This window comes from Girardinichthys multiradiatus, chromosome 21 (assembly GCF_021462225.1).
Source record: "Girardinichthys multiradiatus isolate DD_20200921_A chromosome 21, DD_fGirMul_XY1, whole genome shotgun sequence".
Classification (NCBI taxonomy): domain Eukaryota; kingdom Metazoa; phylum Chordata; class Actinopteri; order Cyprinodontiformes; family Goodeidae; genus Girardinichthys; species Girardinichthys multiradiatus.
Window position 1 is genome coordinate 42,227,377 of NC_061813.1, and position 18,655 is coordinate 42,246,031.

Genomic DNA, 18,655 nt, shown 5'->3' on the forward strand with positions numbered 1-18,655 from the left:
TAGGTACCTGTTGTATAAATGTATTTTCACATATTTGTTAAACCTGTCGTTATGTCTTGTCAGTAGAAGTTTAGGTTATCTGTGAAAAATCTCCTCTGGCTCCTACTGCCATTTGCAGAAATACCCCGCTCCCAGTCAGAACCAATCAATCAGAGCCAGGAGGAACATCTTAGCAGTGTCAATCACGCTCGTGTACGTGCTGCTCACAACCCTGCTAACCCTAACCCCACACAACATTGTTCTAGGTAGAGATAGCCCATGTGCTGCAGCTGTGCTATTGGAGGAGAAACAACCGAACGTTACAGAAAAACTGCCTATTTCTCCAGTGGCACCTGCACAGAAAACGGGTAAAGAGAAGAAGACCGATGATGAAAAGCAATCTGCATGTTCAGCGCAGACTCTTCTTTGGAGAGGCTGTAGGACAACAGGGGGGAAGGACCTGTAAGGTGTGCTTGTTCACATTTTCAGACAAAGTCCACTGTTATCTTAGAACTCCCTTCTGCAGATTTAATGTCTAAACCACTGTTAACAAAAGTGAGTACACCCCTCAGTGAAATTTAGCCTAGTTAGCTATTTCCCTGCCTGGTGTCATGTGACTAGTGTTAGAAGGTCTCAGGTGTGAATGGGGGTGTGTTAAATGTGGCGTTATTGCTCTCACTCCCTCATATGGGTCCCTGGAAGCTCAGCAGGCACCTCATGGCAAAGAACTGTCTGAGGATCTGAAGAAAGAGTCGGTGCTCCACATAAAAATGGCCGCGCTATAAGATGCTGAGCTTTTGGTGGCCATGACCATACAGCAGTTTGTCAGGACCGGTTCCTCTCACCATGGTGGAGCAGAGAAGTTCAGTCCACATGCTCGGCGTCATATCCTGAGGTTGTCCTTTGAAAATAGATGTGAGAGTGCTGCCAGCTATGCTGCATATGTTGATGGAGTGGAGGGGTTAGTCTGTCAGTGGTCAGACCATATGCTGCCCACTGCATCAGATGGGTCTGCATAGTCCCATGCTGGTGCTGGAGGTTGTCATAGCAACGGTGGTGTTAAGAGTGAACACAGCACGAGTGGTGAGCGGTGAGTCACTAATCCTGTTTGTTTTCAGACTACAGATTACTGGTCATTACTCAGAGCCTTCCTGATTGTCATCATCAGAAACATCATGTTTCTCTGTGGGATGTTCAAACAACTGATTATTGTTCAACTTTCAGGTAAAGGTGCAGTGTGGGATGGCTACTGCCATCTACTGGTCAGTCAGGAAACTGCATCTGTCTCAGATGAACAGATCAGAGTCCGTATTCCCAAATAATCCTTAAAAAACGCTCCAAGTGACGTCATTCCAAGAAAAATCAGAGAATTTCTTGAACCCTCTGATTTTTCTCTGATTTTTCCCTCGGTCAGATAAAATTTATTGAGGAAGCTTCTGAGGCCTTCAGAGAGCTCCTAATGTGAGGAGATGTTCAGAGCAGTGAGGAGGACCTTTAGTGAACCTAAGAGTGTCTGAAGCAGAGAAGATGGAGGAAAGACAGAGAGAAAGGAGAGATCTTCTCCTCCAATGAACAACAGTGAATGAATAAAACGCTACCAGCTCCATGGTGCAGAGATCCACCTCCTAAACAGTCGAGTCAATGAGAACAGAAACTTCTAGAACCATCATATAATTATTAATATAGAGATAAGATTAACTTTATCATCCCTCTAGGAGGAAATTAAATAGTTTCAGCAGGAGAGGTTAAAGGTCAACCTCTAGTAAGGTGATATTAGGAAGGATCAATAAATAATAGAAACAATAATTAATAACCTGAATAAAAGATTACAAACAATATAGTACAGAATTATTTAAATATTTACAGACTGTAAAATGCTTTCAGAAATAAATTTGGAAAAAACTCAAAACAATATCTATGAATATTTATAGATGAATAAAAAGTGTCTCCAACAGTCCAATAATCTGAGCTCTATATCCAGAGCAGGAAGATGTAAATGAGGTGAATCTGCTGTATTGTTCATGATGATGTCAGCAGCCTAAATGATCATCTCCAACATCTGTGGAGAAGTTCTCTGGTGCTGCTATCTCCTTTCTAGCTTCTGAATGCAGCAGGAACCAGAGCTGCTCACATTCCAGGCTGGTGCTGAAAGCAGAGGGAACGACACATTGATCTACTGGGAATGTCTGTTGGTTCCCATCGTGATCCCAGAACCAAATCTACCTTTAACACTCCTCTTTTCTCCTCCACCAGCAGGCTCTGCTCCTCTGTTCACTTCACTTTTCTCCACCTTTTTTCCTCCGGTCGTTTTACCAAACTAAACCTCCTTAAACAAGGAGATCAGAGTAAAACGCTGAATTTAATATTAATATGAAATGAATTCATATGAAATAGATGCAGCATGAAAACAACCAGCATGGAGAGTCAACATAATAATAATCAGAATAATGATGATCATGTAAATAAGCTACGTTCAAACATGTTGATGCTGTGGAACAATTCATTTAATAAGTTTAACTTTTATCATCATGATTGAAACATTTCTGAATCCAGTCTAAACTCTATGATCGGTTCATTTCTCTCCATTGATTACTGGGAGCAAATTTATTGTTTTGTTCCTTTTAACAACCAATCACAGCTCTTAGAGAACAGCGTCGCGCCTAGCAACGGGGTCAGGCACCCCAGCAATGGGGTCAACTAGTTTCTTTCATCTCCTCAGAGTTGCTCTCAGCAGAGAACTGAATCCCTCTGAAGTTAGAAGTTCTTGGCAGGAACGTCCTCTCTCTGAGGACTCTGAGGATCTTTGTTAATATGGGCCCAGATCTTCAGTGTTGTCCCATGAAAAGATCTAATTAAATATTTAGTGTAAAAACCATCCATTTTATCTCTTGCTGTATGTTCAGGGTGGTTGTCCTGCTAGAAGATGAACCTCTACCTTAGTCTCAGATCTTCTGCAGCCTTTAACAGGTTTTCTTCCAGGATTGTCCTGGATTTAGCTCCATCCTCTTCACATCAACTCTCACCAGCAATGACGTCTGAAAACCCGGTAGAACTCAGATTCAGGTCTCTGATTTATTCTGAAGGATCTCCAGGATGGAGAACATACAGACAGGTTATCTTGGAGCAGTTTGTTCTCTTTGAACTTTAGCTTCCCTCCATCAGAGATGAAAATCTGATCACATCAGAGTCTGAGAAACCAAAGTAAATCCTGACGCCCCATGAAGACAACGTCGGACAGGTCTGATTCACAGGAACCGACTGAAGCAGAACTTTACTCAGAACTAGAGATCTGTGTTTAACATTCCCATCAGACAGTTTTAATGAGACACAAACTAACAGATGATCAGATGTATTTTATTAAACATTGAAGCTTCATGCATCAAAACCACACAGTTAACATCTCAGCAGCACACCCTGAACAGCTTCTGATGAAGCTCACTGTGTTCCAAATGTCTGATTAGCCTCAAAGGCACCATCATCTCCATCACATGGTGCGATTTCGTCTTCTGTCGTCCAGGTTAAACTACGGAGCAACCAAAGGGTCAAACTCTGTTCCGGTGATGTTTGAGGTGGAAGCAGAACCTCAAGAACAGTTGAAGCATCCCTACTCTGATCAGAACCCTAGGCTTTTCTGAATGTTCTCATTGTGTAAACTGTGCTGACTGTTGTGGCTGAATCTGTGATCGGTATAAAGTCCACTGATCCAACCCACCTAATCCCAGTAAAGGCACAATGATCCCACGGGTCTGTTTATAAAAGCCAGAAATCAAAGATACTAGTAAGATGGCTCTGTTTCTGGCTCCAGAACTTTCTGGAACCGGATTTTAACCGAAATTTCAGCTGCTGAGGCAGACGCTTGAACCTGCAGCTGTGGTTTTTGTCCCTCTCCTGGCTCCGTACCTCCTGATCCAAATATGTTGAGACATGAATTACTTCTCCACCAGGTGGGCTGTTTCACCATCTGTCCAGCAGGTGGCGCTGTCAGGGGTTTTAATGTACAAAAACTGAAGTTCTTACAGAATAAACTGGGATGTAGTAGAACCACAGCCGCCTGGGAGAAGCAGAATAATTGATGAATCAAGGACAAAAAATGAATGAGGTCATTCAATCACAAAAAACAAGCTCCGCCCACTGTCAGCTCACTATGACATCACACATCACCCCTTTGACTCCGCCCTCGGTATAACTGTTACCTTCATGAGCTCGTACTGATTGGTCACACAGAGGGAGGAGGAGCCAAACAGGAAACTTTCAGTCAAATAAACAAAAAGTCTGTGATGACATCATTGTTCTGCTGGTGATGTCACACTTCCATGCTGTCAGGTTTAGGTGTGCTGGAGATCCAGAGGTTTGATTGGTCAGTGGGGGTCTTTGTCCGAGGACGACTGGAGAAACAGAGGATGACATCATCAGTTCCCAGTAACCAATCAGAGAGGTTCCAGCCAGACTTTGATATTAAAACTGGAAAAGATGGAGAGTCTTCATAAATCTCTTTATTTATTTAGTCGACCAGAAAGAGTCAAAAGATGATCCAATTATAAATATGATTTTTAATCAGTTTGGTTATTGGTTTATTGTTTCCTGCGTTAGTAGTTGCTCAGAAACAAGGATCCTGTGAGAACTGCTAATGTAAAGTGAAATACAAATAAAATATTGTTTTATTATTATTAGATCAGTTGACAGTCCTGCTTGTCCTGCTTCCACCCTTTAATCGCTAATGGGTTTATCCCTTCGGGCGCAGCGCAGCACTGAAAACTTTAGTCCACGTCCACCCACTGCGTGGGCCCCACGCCGGTTCGTAGAAATTACGGTAAGACCGGACAACGGCTCCCATTGTTTCCTAAGCGACAGCTTAACAGCACTGATACTACAAGAACGATGGCTAGCGTGGCATCATCCGCCTTTGCCCGGCTTGTAATACCGGCTACATCATGAGCTACAACCTGCATGTCATCTGCGAGGGCTGCCTTGGTCCCGATCACTCTAACCTGGCCCTGACCCCTGACCCTGCTGTCCACCTGCCCTTCCTGCAGGCGTCTTCCTCCGGAGGATGGGCGCACTTGTTAGCACGTTGCCGGACATCACAGCCAACTAATGCTAAAGGTGTCTCTGTCTCAGTCCCTCCTTCAGTGGGACCCGACCCGGCCCACTGGGGAAATCCCCTCAGCAGACCTGCATCACACATCTCAGTGTTCACAGGAGGGACGTGTCAGTCTCAGGCGGTGGGAGCACAGTGGCCAGACCACATGTCTCTCCACATAAATGTGCTGGAGCTTCTCACAGTGTGGAAGGTGACACCTTGCTCCTCTGCTTCGGGATCACCATGTTCTGATCCACACAGACAACAGAGTGGCAGCAGCCTACATAAATCGCCAGGGAGGTGTGCGCTCGGCCCAATATTTCCAGACTGCTCTCCATCAGAGCAGGTTACATCCCCGGCGTCCTGAACAGAGGAGCAGACATCATGTCCAGAGGTGGTCCTCGTCCCGGGGACTGGAGTCTCCACCCTGAGCTGATTGTTCAGATCCGGAGCAGATTCGGGAAAGCAGCAGTGGATCTTTTCGCCACAGGGGAGAACGCAATAATAATAATCATCCGAATGTGTCCTCTGCATTTAACCCATCCCTTACAGGGAGCAGTGGGCTGCCATTGTGCGCCGTCCGAGGAGCATTCTGGGGCTAAGGGTCTTGCTCAGGGACCCAGAGTGGTAATCTGTGGGATACGAACCGGGCACCTTGTGTCCCCTCTGGAACGCAAACCTCCTGTTCTAACCACTAGGCCGTGGTTCTCACTGACCCCACGGGAGGATCCACCTCGGCCACAGCCCGTGGCCAAAAAGGCTCCTTTACGCTTTTCCTCCAGTTCCGCTGATCCCGTGGCTCCTGGACCGAGTCCGAGAGGAACAGCTCTCAGTGATTCTCGTAGCCCCCGAGCGCAAAAGTGCGCCATGGTTTCCGACCCTGCAGTAGCTGGTGTCAGGTTGCCCGTGGCAGCTGCCGTGGAGAGAGGATCCACTCCTCCAGGCGGGAGGGGCGATCAGGAGCGTCCCAGAGTTAGGTCAACGTCTCTGGGTCTGGCCGCTGAACGGGAGCGCTTAGAAAGGCTGGGTCTCCCGCACGATGTGGTGCGCCCGATTCAGGGGACACGAGCCGCCTCTACCACAGCGTCATATGCATCAAAGTTTTTCAGCGCTGGTGTGCAGAGAAAGGCGTGGAGCCTTTTTCATGTCCATTAGGCTGCGTGCTGTCATTCCTCCAGCAGCTGATGAACAGGAAGTTAGCTTTCAGCACCATTAAAACTTATGCTGCAGCTATTTCTTCCTGTCAGGAGGGTTTTGGTGACAGAACGGTCTTTAACCATCCGCTGATGAAGCGTTTTCTGCGGGGTGTACGTAGACACAGACCCGTGTGACGCCCTCTAGTCCCTCAGTGGGATTTAGCGCTCGTCCTGCGCGCACTGGTTAAAGCCCCATTTGAGCCCTTAGATCAGGCTCCACTTAAAATTCTTTCTTTTAAAACAGTCCTGCTGTTAGCTCTGATATCTGCAAAGAGACTGAGCGATTTATCTGCTCTCTCTGTCGCTCCTTCATGTCTCAGAATACGAGCCGACGGCAGCTCAGCTGTGCTGCATCCTAACCCTGCTTTTACACCTAAAAGCATCTTGAGTTCGTTCAGATCGAGAGTGATAACTCTGGATGGTTTTTATCCTCTTCCTCATAACTCTGAAGAGGAGGCCACTGCGCCGCTCCCAGCGTCTGTTCGTCTATTACAGAGAAAACTCTGCAGGACGTCCTCTATCTGTCCAGCGCCTCTAACATTGGCTGTGTGAGGCTATTTCACAGGCTTATATTTCCTCTGGATTGGATCCTCTAGAGAATCTTAGAGCTCATTCAATCAGGGGGATTTCATCCTCCACGGCTCTGCATGGAGGAATGACAGTGGAGGACATCTGCACAGCAGCCTCATGGTCTTCTTCATGCTCATTTATTCGTTTCTACCTGCGAGATGTGTCAGGTTTCTCCATGACTCATTTTGTTCTCAGGGTTCTGACAGAATGATTATTATTTCGTTATTTCGTCACCCTTCCTGCATGCAGACGCAGGGTGCCGTAATATTATTATCAGACAGTGTTCGTGACTTATGATGTTATTGTCACTGCGGCTGTATTTCATTAAGCCTCCGTGTGAACAGATGTTATTCTCCTCTGTTGTGTTGTCTGTGGCACACAAGGTTGTTATGCTGCATCATTACGCATGATCCAGCTGCTGATCTGTCTCCACGTTCCCTCATGGAGATTTTTGACCTGCTCTGCTCATCGTTACACTGTTACAGTTCGTAACCTTTGTTTTCCTATTACAGCAGCAGGTCTGTTATCTCAGCCTCTCCTTGACCAGAGATATTCTTCTCTGTTCATTGTGATGCGCAGGACGCTTGGAGTGCGTAATTACGCATTCAGAAGGCTGAGTTTGGTTTCATTCATGCGAGCGGATGTTTCAGTTGTGGTCTGGATGGACCCAGTGAGGCATAGACTACATCCTACTATTGGGAGCCGTTTGTCCGGTCTCACCGTAATTTGTGGCCCACACAGCAGGTGGATGTGGACTAAAGTTTTCAGTGCTGCGCTGCGCGCGAAGGGATAAACCCACTAGATAGCCTTAAAAGGTGATAACTATACTCATAGAATCTGGGGTTATAGTACGTAACCAATGGTTCCTTCACACCCTAAAATGCAAGAAGCTGAAAACTGTATCAGTGATTGGTGGACGTGACTGAGGATTCTCTTAGAGGTTTCAGTACAAGCTGTTTTATACTTAGGTTTGTTGAGTTTCTGTAGTGTTTAAATCTCTTAAAGGGGACACGTCATTAAACCAGACAGTTTAGACCTCTGAAGTTACTACAGACTGATAAACTTAGAGGACCTTGGTGTCTGTCCTCGGGTGTCAAGGAATTAACGCAGTGAGGAGTCTGCATACAAAGATTGAAACATCAGCTCCGACATTTCTTCAAATCTATCTGCAACACATGTTTAACAAGTGGAAGAAACTGTCTTTCAGTCTAAAAAAGCTGCTGAAACAGACACATCCATGATGCATTTAGTGGTTCTGAACTGGTTTTTGCAGAGGTAGCCCAGGAGCATGCTGGGAGCTGTAGTCCTCACTCCTACCTCCTGCTGAGTGTCTGGAAGCAGCACGTTCCAGAAGCCACCAGGATGAGCAGCAGGAGTGGGATGGTTGGGATGACCACGTACAGCAGCAACATTCCTGAAACACACGAGCACTGTGACATCACAGTGACATCACATCAGAGAAGCAGTCACAGGTGTTCGTACCTGAAGATCCTGCCATGGCCACCTGAGGGGGGATATTCTCACTGCCGGTAGACTGAGTCACCACACCTCCTCCTGCAGTCACAGCTGAGGACAGTGAACACACAGAGGTCAAGGAAGCTGCTGACACGCAGCTGCAGGTAAGCCGCCCACCCCAGCTCACCTGTGCCTCGCCCTGTTGGTGTGTCACCGTGTTCCTTCTTCGGGTGGCTGTCTGAAACAAAGAACTCAGCACAATGAAGATAATTCCTCTGCACTGTTTGGCTGGCTTTAGATGCTCCTGTAACAGAGTCTAAAGTTCATCTTCTGTTCCCACCTTGTCTTGTCTGAATCTCATTGGCCAGTCTCACCTGGCTCGTATTTGCAGATGAAGTTGTGCTTCATGTTGCAGCGATCGTCATTCCATTGGTAGAGATAAGCCCCGCCCAGACCGGATGGTGCAGTTGGCTGATGGTACATGACGACGCAGGCCTCCCCTCCGCAGGACGGCTCGTCAAAGTACCAGTTCCTGAAACATCATCACCGTATTTATTCTGAATAAATAACAGCATCACAAACCAATACATTCAGCCAGAAGGAACAAACTAAAATGCTTTTGAAGCCAATACCTACATGAGGTAATGTATGCCGTACTTCTATTGGTAATATATCCTGTTTACTGTATATTAAGTTAAAGGAAAATTACACCAGAACACTGGAAAGGGCAGAACATAGTCCGGCGACTGTGAGCAGCGTGGACTCCTCGTGCATTGTCCGCAGCGTCATACCCTGCCTGGCCAAAAAAAAAGGTCACACACTCTAATATTTTTGTTGAACCGCCTTTAGCTTTGATTACAGCACGCATTCGCTGTGGCTTTGTTTCGATAAGCTTCTGCAGTGTCACAAGATTTATTTCCACTCAGTGTTGCATTCATTTTTCACCAAGATCTTGCTTTGATGATGGTAGAGTCAAAGCCTTCTCCAGCACATCCCAAAGATTCTCCATGGGGTTAAGGTCTGGACTCTGGTGGCCAATCCATGCGTGTGAATGATGTCTCATGCTCCCTGAACCTCTCTTTCACAATTGGAGCTCGATGAATCCTGGCATTGTCATCTTGGAATATGCCCGTACCATCAGGGAAGAAAAGATCCATTGCTGGAATAACCTGGTCATTCAGTTTATTCAGGTAGTCAGTTGACCTCATTCTTTGAACACATACTGTTGCTGAACCCAGACCTGACCCTACAGGCTGGTACAGTAGGCACTAGACATGATGGGTGCTTCACTTCACCTGCCTCTCTTCTTACCCTGATGGCCAATCACTCTGGAACAGGGTAAATCTGGACTCATCAGACCATATGACCTTCTTCCATTGCTCCAGAGTCCAATCTTTATGCTCCCTAGAAAATTGAAGCCTTTTTTCCAGTTAGCCTAACTGATTATTGGTTTTCTTAAGGCTACACAGTTGTTCAGTCCCAATCCCTTGAGTTTCCTGTGTGTGGAAATGCTCTTACTTTCACTATTAAACATAGCCAGAGTTCGTGCGTTCGTTCGTCGTCTTCCGCTTATCCAGGACCGGGTCGCGGGGGCAGCAGACTCAGCAGAGACGCCCAGACGTCCCTCTCTCCAGACACCTCCTCCAGTTCCTCCAGGGGGAGCCCAAGGCGTTCCCAGGCCAGCCGAGAGACATAGTCCCTCCAGCGTGTCCTGGTCCGTCCCCTGGGCCTCCTCCCGGTGGGACGTGCCTGGAACACCTCCCGAGGAAGGCGTCCAGGAGGCATCCGGTATAGATGCCCGAGCCACCTCAACTGGCTCCTCTCGATGTGGAGGAGCAGCGGCTCTACTCCGAGCCCCTCCCGGATGGCCGAGCTCCTCACCCTATCTCTAAGGGAGTGCCCGGCCACCCTACGGGGGAAGCTCATTCCAGCCGCTTGTATCCGTGATCTCGTTCTTTCGGTCATGACCCAAAGTTCATGGCCATAGGTGAGGGTAGGAACGTAGACCGACCAGTAAATCGAGAGCTTTGCTTTTCGGCTCAGCTCTCTCTTCACCACAATGGACCGGCACAGCGCCCCCATTACTGTGGCAGCTGCACCGATCCGTCTGTCGATCTCCCGCTCCATTCTTCCCTCACTCGTGAACAAGACCCCGAGATACTTAAACTCCTCCACTTGAGGCAGGAACTCCCCTCCAACCTGAAGAGGACAAGCCACCCTTTTCCGGTCGAGTACCATGGCCTCGGACTTGGAGGAGCTGATCCTCATCCCAGCCGCTTCACACTCGGCTGCGAACCGCCACAGCGCATGCTGTAGGTCTTGGCTAGAGGGGGCCAGCAGGACCACGTCATCCGCAAAAAGAAGAGACGAAATCCACTGGTCCCCAAACCAGACCCCCTCCGGCCTTTGGCTGCGTCTAGAAATCCTGTCCATAAAAGTTATGAACAGGACCGGCGACAAAGGGCAGCCCTGCCGGAGTCCAACATGCACTGGGAACAGGTCCGACTTAGTGCCGGCAATGCGGACCAAACTCCTGCTCCGCTCGTACAGGGACCGGATGGCCCCTAATAAAGGGCCCCCGATTCCATACTCCTGGAGCACCCCCCACAGGGCATCACGAGGGACACAGTCGAATGCTTTCTCCAGGTCCACAAAACACATGTGAACCGGTTGGGCAAACTCCCATGAACCCTCGAGCACCCTGTAGAGGGTATAGAGCTGGTCCAGTGTTCCACGGCTGGGACGAAAACCACACTGTTCCTCCTGAAGCCGAGGTTCGACTATCGGTCGGACTCTCCTCTCCAATACCCTGGCGTAGGCCTTACCAGGGAGGCTGAGGAGTGTGATCCCCCTGTAGTTGGAACACACCCTCCGGTCCCCCTTCTTATAAAGGGGGACCACCACCCCAGTCTGCCAGTCCAGAGGCACTGTCCCCGACCGCCACGCAATGTTGAAGAGGCGTGTCAACCATGACAGCCCTACAACATCCAGAGACTTGAGGTACTCAGGGCGGATCTCATCCACCCCCGAAGCCTTGCCACCGCGGAGCTTTTTAACCACCTCGGTGACTTCAGCCTGGGTGATGAAAGAGTCCAACCCCGAGTCCCCAGCCTCTGTTTCCACCACGGAATGCGTGATGGCAGGATTGAGGAGATCCTCGAAGTACTCCTTCCACCGCCCGATAATGTCCTCAGTCGAGGTCAGCAGTCTCCCGCCCCCACTATAAACAGTGTTGGCAGAGCACTGCTTCCCCCTCCTGAGGCGTCGGACGGTTTGCCAGAATCGCTTCGGGGCCAACCGGTAGTCCTTCTCCATGGCCTCACCGAACTCTTCCCAGGCCCGAGTTTTTGCCTCTGCCACAGCCCGGGCCGCAGCACGCTTGGCCTCACGGTACCCGTCAGCCGCCTCAGGAGTCCCACAAGCCAACCACAGCCGATAGGACTCCTTCTTCAGCTTGACAGCATCCCTTACTGCCGGTGTCCACCACCGGGTTCTGGGATTGCCGCCACGGCAGGCACCGCAGACCTTACGGCCGCAGCTATGGGCAGCAGCATCGACAATAGATGCAGAGAACATGGTCCACTCTGAGTCTATGTCTCCAACATCCCCCGGGATCTGGTCGAAGCTCTCCCGGAGGTGGGAGTTGAATACATCCCTGGCCGAGGGCTCCGCCAGGCGTTCCCAGCAGACCCTCACTATGCGCTTGGGCCTGCCGAGTCTGTCCGGCTTTCTCCTCCTCCAGCGGATCCAACTCACCACCAGGTGATGATCAGTGGACAGCTCAGCCCCTCGCTTCACTCGAGTGTCCAAAACATGCGGCCGAAGGTCTGATGATACGACAACAAAGTCGATCATCGACCTCCTGCCTAGGGTGTCCTGGTGCCAAGTGCACTGATGGACACCCTTATGTTTGAACATGGTGTTCGTTATGGACAATCCGTGACTAGCGCAGAAGTCCAATAACAAAACACCACTCGGATTCAGATCGGGGAGGCCATTCCTCCCGATCACGCCTCTCCAGGTGTCACTGTCGTTCCCCACGTGGGCGTTGAAGTCCCCCAGCAGAATAATGGAGTCCCCGGGAGGGGCACTATCCAGCACCCCCGACAGGGACGCCAAGAAGGCCGGGTACTCTGCACTACCACTCGGCCCGTAGGCTGAAATGATAGTCAGAGACCTCTCCCCAACCCGAAGGTGCAGGGATACAACCCTCTCATCCACTGGGGTAAACCCCAACACGAGACGGCTGAGCTGGGGGGCAACAAGCAAACCCACACCAGCCCGCCGCCTCTCCCCGTGGGCCACTCCAGAGTAGAAGAGAGTCCAACCCCTCTCAAGGAGATGGGTTCCAGAGCCCACGCTGTGCGTGGAGGCGAGCCCGACTATTTCTAGTCGATATCTCTCGACCTCCCGCACAAGCTCAGACTCCTTCCCCCCCAGCGAGGTGACATTCCACGTCCCTAGAGCCAGCCTAAGCATCCGGGGATCGGGCCGTTGAGGTTTCCACCTTCGTCCGCCACCCAATCCTCTTTGCACCGGTCCCTCACGGTTCCCCCTGCAGGTGGTGGGCCCACTGGAGGATGGCCTCGCGTCTCTCGTTCGGGCTTGGCCCGGCCGGGTCCCGCGAGGAGCAACCCGGCCACCAGGCGCTCTCCGACGAGTCCCGACCCCAGGCCTGGCTCCAGGGTGGGACCCCGGCTCCGCCGTACCGGGCGACGTCACGTGCCTCGATATTGTGTTCTTCATGAGGGGTTCTTGAACCATTCTTTGTCTGACCCATCACCTAGAACCTGTTTGCCATGGGAGACCCTACCAGGGGCATTTAGGCCCCAGACAACATAGCCTCTAGGATCATTTGAGCACTCAAACCCCTCCACCACGTTAAGGTGACGGTTCAAGGAGGGGCATAGCCAGAGTTCTACTCTTGTTTATCTTCGATTTGATTTCTCCAAACGTTTAGGTGATAGTTGATCACGATAATTCAGGATTGTTTTCTGGCCAAATTTCTTCCCTGAAGACGATGGGTCCCCACTATCCTTCCAGTTTTTAATAATGCGTTGGACAGTTCTTATCCCAGTTTTGGTAGTTTCTACAATCTCCTTAGATGTTTTCTCTGTTTGATGCATGCCGATGATTTGACCCGTCTGAAACAGACTGACATCTTTTCCACGACCACAGGATGTGTCTTTAGACATGGCTGTTTAAGAAATGAGAAGCAACTCATTGCACCAGTTGGGGTTAAATAACTTGTTGCCAGCTGAAACATAATCACCCATGCAGTAATTATCCAATGAGAGGCTTGTACCTAGTTGCTTAGTTAAATCCAGGTGGAGACCTGTTTTTTGGCCAGGCAGAGTAGTCTAGCCTACCTCCATTTCTGGTGACAAATTCCTACATTTCCCACACTTTCTGCCATGGCTTCATCAGACGGGGAGGCAGAACTAATTTGCTAATTAGCTTTGGAGAAACAAAAAGAAAAGCAGGTGATTTTCCAGGCCACTGAACCAGACTAAGGACGAAGAAGGGAATACACCTGTCAGTGCGAGGCAGTGGCCTGACTCTCAACTATTGTGTCACATAAAAAACAGTTAGATGTGTAGACTTTTTCCTGCCGATTAGTTTATTATGGTGCAGAGGAGCCAGAAGTTATGCTCAGTTAACAGTTACTTCCAAATAATATCACTCAGAAGTAAATGTAACTAGTTAGCACCCACCTCTGTTAACCAGTAGCTCTCCCATGAGAGGAGGCAGCTGCAGTACTCACACTCACCTGAAGGTGGCGACGCTGCCATCAGTCCACTGATACAGATCAGAACAGGGAGTCAAGGTGTTGTCCGCTGCGCCCACCCGAGTCAGGCCAATCCAGAAATCTCCATCAGATATAGTGCCTTCACCTTTGGCTCCGCCCACTGCTCCTGAACGCAGCGCCTGGAGGGGAAGAGAAGGAGGTGATGCAGAAGCAGTGATGGAGGAAGGCATATAGGTGTGTTACCTGCAGCAGGTGCTCCACGTCTCTCTGCTCTGATGGACTCTCAATGCTCAGCAAAACTCCTCCATCCATCTTGCAGGCCTGCCTCGCCTCACTGAACGCCACTCGACTCGACACATCGTGGAAGTATGCGATTTTGTAGCAGGGGCGCTCGGCTCCACCCACACACACCGTCTGACCTGGAGACACAGAGCCCCACCCATATGGCCCCGCCCACAAAGCCAGCTGATCAGTTCCTGGTGTCAAGCAGAGGCGAGTGTGTGTGTGTGTGTGTGTGTGTGTGATTAATCCCCTGTCAGGGTAAAAGTGCCTCCTCAGACCTACTCTAAGTGATTAGCTGGAGTCTCTTGTGCATCATCATCAGTTTCACTTAAACAGCTCTAGAGTTTATTTTCTAGGACCACTCTCTATCTGACTGAGCCAGGTCAGAATCGGAACACAGCAGACGGTTCTGCATTATTGTGAATGAGCTCTCAGACTGACCAGTTTCTGGACTCAGACCTTCTCCATGCAGAGGAAAGCTTACCTCACCCTGAGGCGTTCTGAAGCTGCTGAGTCTGCAGGAAAACTCTGCAGTTTGGGATCCTGTTCAGAACCAGTTGTTCAGGCTGTGGTTCCTTTATCAGCAACATAACCCTTCCACTTGAACCCATCTTTGTTCTTGAGACTAAAGGTGCACAAAGAGTGGCAGGGAAACAGGAGCTTAAAGAGGAAGCTTGATGTATGACCCTGAAGTTCAACATGTGATGGTAACACTGTGTTTAAACTTCACTCTGATTGGACAGAAACAGCTCTGTCCCAAATTAAATGGTCCAATGATAGAGCAAGTGTTTGGCTACTGCAGGTGACCCTGAAGCTGTTTGATGGTGTGGGCTCTTCTGCTCTTCAGGTGACTTTTAACCTGATGTTCCTGCAGAAATAGGACCATCTGAAGCTGTCAGGTCCTCCAGCGGAAAAAGATGAGCCACTAAAGTTCTATCAGAACCTTCGGACTAACAGTTTCTGGAAGCTGTGCTGGTGTTCCCCTACAGCTAAATATTTCTGCTGCAGTTGAACATCTCACTCAGGATGCACACTCAGTTCCTGGGAAGTTAAATACTTGTACACCGCATGCTAATATTTATTTACTGTAAAATAGAACAAAGGTTTTTGTGATTTTATTAAAGTGATTCTGCTTTCTTATCAGGGTGAATTTTTCTACGGACTCTGAGGAAGCAGAACATTTAGGAGTTTGATGGAGGACAAGTCATCGTGGATAAAAGAACTTTAGCTCAAGCAAGTAAATTCAGCTGTTCCTACAGGTCCAAGCTCCAACCTTCACCTGCGGGACTTTTCCACAGTTCAGTCTTTCACATGTTATTGAAAACATGTTTATGGCGTGTTTCCAATAATCAGTCTGAGGACACAGCAGATTTGGTCGACCCTGTTGCTAGGTGTGGTCGACCCTGTTGCTAGGTGTGGTTGACCCCATAGCTAGATGTGGTTGACCCCGTAGCTTGGTGTGGTTGACCCTGTTGTTAGGTGTGGTTGACCCCGTAGCTAGGTGTGGTTGACCTCGTAGCTAGGTGTGGTGGACCCCGTAGCTAGGTGTGGTTGACCCCGTAGCTAGGTGTGGTTGACCCCGTAGCTAGGTGTGGTTGACCCCGTAGCTAGGTGTGGTTGACCCCGTAGCTAGGTGTGGTTGACCCCGTAGCTTGGTGTGGTTGACCCCGTAGCTAGGTGTTGTTGACCCCATAGCTAGGTGTGGTTGACCCCGTAGCTTGGTGTGGTTGACCCCGTAGCTAGGTGTGGTTGACCCCGTAGCTAGGTGTGGTTGACCCCGTAGCTAGGTGTGGTTGACCCCGTAGCTTGGTGTGGTTGACCCCGTAGCTAGGTGTGGTTGACCCCGTAGCTAGGTGTGGTTGACCCCGTAGCTAGGTGTGGTTGACCCCGTAGCTAGGTGTGGTTGACCCCGTAGCTAGGTGTGGTTGACCCCGTAGCTTGGTGTGGTTGACCCCGTAGCTAGGTGTTGTTGACCCCATAGCTAGGTGTGGTTGACCCCGTAGCTTGGTGTGGTTGACCCCGTAGCTAGGTGTGGTTGACCCCATAGCTAGGTGTGGTTGACCCCGTTGTTAGGTGTGGTTGACCCCGTAGCTTGGTGTGGTTGACCCCATTGCTGGGGTGCCTGACCCCGTTGCTAGGCGCGACGCTGTTCTCTAAGAGCTGTGATTGGTTGTTAAAAGGAACAAAACAATAAATTTGCTCCCAGTAATCAATGGAGAGAAATGAACCGATCATAGAGTTTAGACTGGATTCAGAAATGTTTCAATCATGATGATAAAACTTAAACTTATTAAATGAATTGTTCCACAGCATCAACATGTTTGAACGTAGCTTATTTACATGATCATCATTATTCTGATTATTATTATGTTGACTCTCCATGCTGGTTGTTTTCATGCTGCATCTATTTCATATGAATTCATTTCATATTAATATTAAATTCAGCGTTTTACTCTGATCTCCTTGTTTAAGGAGGTTTAGTTTGGTAAAACGACCGGAGGAAAAAAGGTGGAGAAAAGTGAAGTGAACAGAGGAGCAGAGCCTGCTGGTGGAGGAGAAAAGAGGAGTGTTAAAGGTAGATTTGGTTCTGGGATCACGGTGGGAACCAACAGACATTCCCAGTAGATCAATGTGTCGTTCCCTCTGCTTTCAGCACCAGCCTGGAATGTGAGCAGCTCTGGTTCCTGCTGCATTCAGAAGCTAGAAAGGAGATAGCAGCACCAGAGAACTTCTCCACAGATGTTGGAGATGATCATTTAGGCTGCTGACATCATCATGAACAATACAGCAGATTCACCTCATTTACATCTTCCTGCTCTGGATATAGAGCTCAGATTATTGGACTGTTGGAGACACTTTTTATTCATCTATAAATATTCATAGATATTGTTTTGAGTTTTTTCCAAATTTATTTCTGAAAGCATTTTACAGTCTGTAAATATTTAAATAATTCTGTACTATATTGTTTGTAATCTTTTATTCAGGTTATTAATTATTGTTTCTATTATTTATTGATCCTTCCTAATATCACCTTACTAGAGGTTGACCTTTAACCTCTCCTGCTGAAACTATTTAATTTCCTCCTAGAGGGATGATAAAGTTAATCTTATCTCTATATTAATAATTATATGATGGTTCGAGAAGTTTCTGTTCTCATTGACTCGACTGTTTAGGAGGTGGATCTCTGCACCATGGAGCTGGTAGCGTTTTATTCATTCACTGTTGTTCATTGGAGGAGAAGATCTCTCCTTTCTCTCTGTCTTTCCTCCATCTTCTCTGCTTCAGACACTCTTAGGTTCACTAAAGGTCCTCCTCACTGCTCTGAACATCTCCTCACATTAGGAGCTCTCTGAAGGCCTCAGAAGCTTCCTCAATAAATTTTATCTGACCGAGGGAAAAATCAGAGAAAAATCAGAGGGTTCAAGAAATTCTCTGATTTTTCTTGGAATGACGTCACTTGGAGCGTTTTTTAAGGATTATTTGGGAATACGGACTCTGATCTGTTCATCTGAGACAGATGCAGTTTCCTGACTGACCAGTAGATGGCAGTAGCCATCCCACACTGCACCTTTACCTGAAAGTTGAACAATAATCAGTTGTTTGAACATCCCACAGAGAAACATGATGTTTCTGATGATGACAATCAGGAAGGCTCTGAGTAATGACCAGTAATCTGTAGTCTGAAAACAAACAGGATTAGTGACTCACCGCTCACCACTCGCGCTGTGTTCACTCTTAACACCACCGTCGCTATGACAACCTCCAGCACCAGCATCACCAGACTCATATTTTCTTCTTATTTTGTTTGTTCAGAATAAAAGCGCGCTGTGGTTGGTGTCAAGCTCTCATGCTGCTCCTCTTCGCTCTGATCTGAAGCTGAGGAAGAGGAGGAGGATGCTTTCTGACTGTCTCCTCCCCCTGCATTGATCTGAACCTCAGCTGGACCATCCTCTTTCATTAGGCCCTGGAGGGCCACACACATACCCACCCCACCACCACACACACACAGTTAATGCTTTAACAGAGCACTGCAGCTGATTGGCTGATGCTGAGCAGCTGATCAATGGCTGACAGTCTCCCTCTGATATCTGCAGCTATGAGCTTAACTTCCTGAACATTGATTGGAGCTTTGCAGGAAAACTGTTCATTATTCTCACTGAGGGGCCAACATGTACACTTCTGTTCACCTTTTAAATGAATTAAAGAGAAACTGAGGAGGAGGAGGCAGCCTGAACACGGACTGAACTTCGGTTCACTGCTGCAGTTTTACACATTCAGAGACCACACATCCATCCAGGTACCATTCACAGTTCTGGCAGCATGCAAGTAAATCAGTTCAGCAGA

General features: G+C 48.6%; 1 protein-coding gene across 2 annotated transcripts; it reads right to left on the minus strand.

The window, feature by feature from the left end:
• Positions 1-3,317: 3,317 nt before the first annotated feature.
• chodl (chondrolectin) lies at positions 3,318-18,270 on the minus strand. Of its 2 annotated transcripts, none has more exons than XM_047349207.1 (8): positions 18,020-18,267; positions 14,273-14,448; positions 14,051-14,208; positions 8,655-8,812; positions 8,468-8,518; positions 8,308-8,391; positions 8,143-8,239; positions 3,318-4,364 (listed from the first exon to the last, which is right to left on the minus strand). In XM_047349207.1, the coding sequence occupies exons 1-8, from the start codon at positions 18,096-18,098 to the stop codon at positions 4,283-4,285; spliced, it is 885 nt and encodes a 294-aa protein (XP_047205163.1). In that variant the 5' UTR covers positions 18,099-18,267; the 3' UTR covers positions 3,318-4,282. The 2 variants fall into 2 exon arrangements, with proteins under 2 accessions (XP_047205163.1, XP_047205164.1); XM_047349208.1 differs by having other exon boundaries at positions 4,323-4,440; positions 18,020-18,270.
• Positions 18,271-18,655: the final 385 nt, after the last annotated feature.

Excerpts from the sequence above, each read along its gene's own strand:
- chodl (XM_047349207.1), bottom strand. The coding sequence starts at position 18,098 with ATGAGTCTGGTGATGCTGGTGCTGGAGGTTGTCATAGCGACGGTGGTG. Across the intron at positions 14,449-18,019 it reads CACAGCGCGAGTGGTGAGCG|GTCAGACGGTGTGTGTGGGT; the intron begins GTGAGTCACTAA and ends CTGTGTCTCCAG. Across the intron at positions 8,240-8,307 it reads GGCCATGGCAGGATCTTCAG|GAATGTTGCTGCTGTACGTG; the intron begins GTACGAACACCT and ends CGTGTGTTTCAG.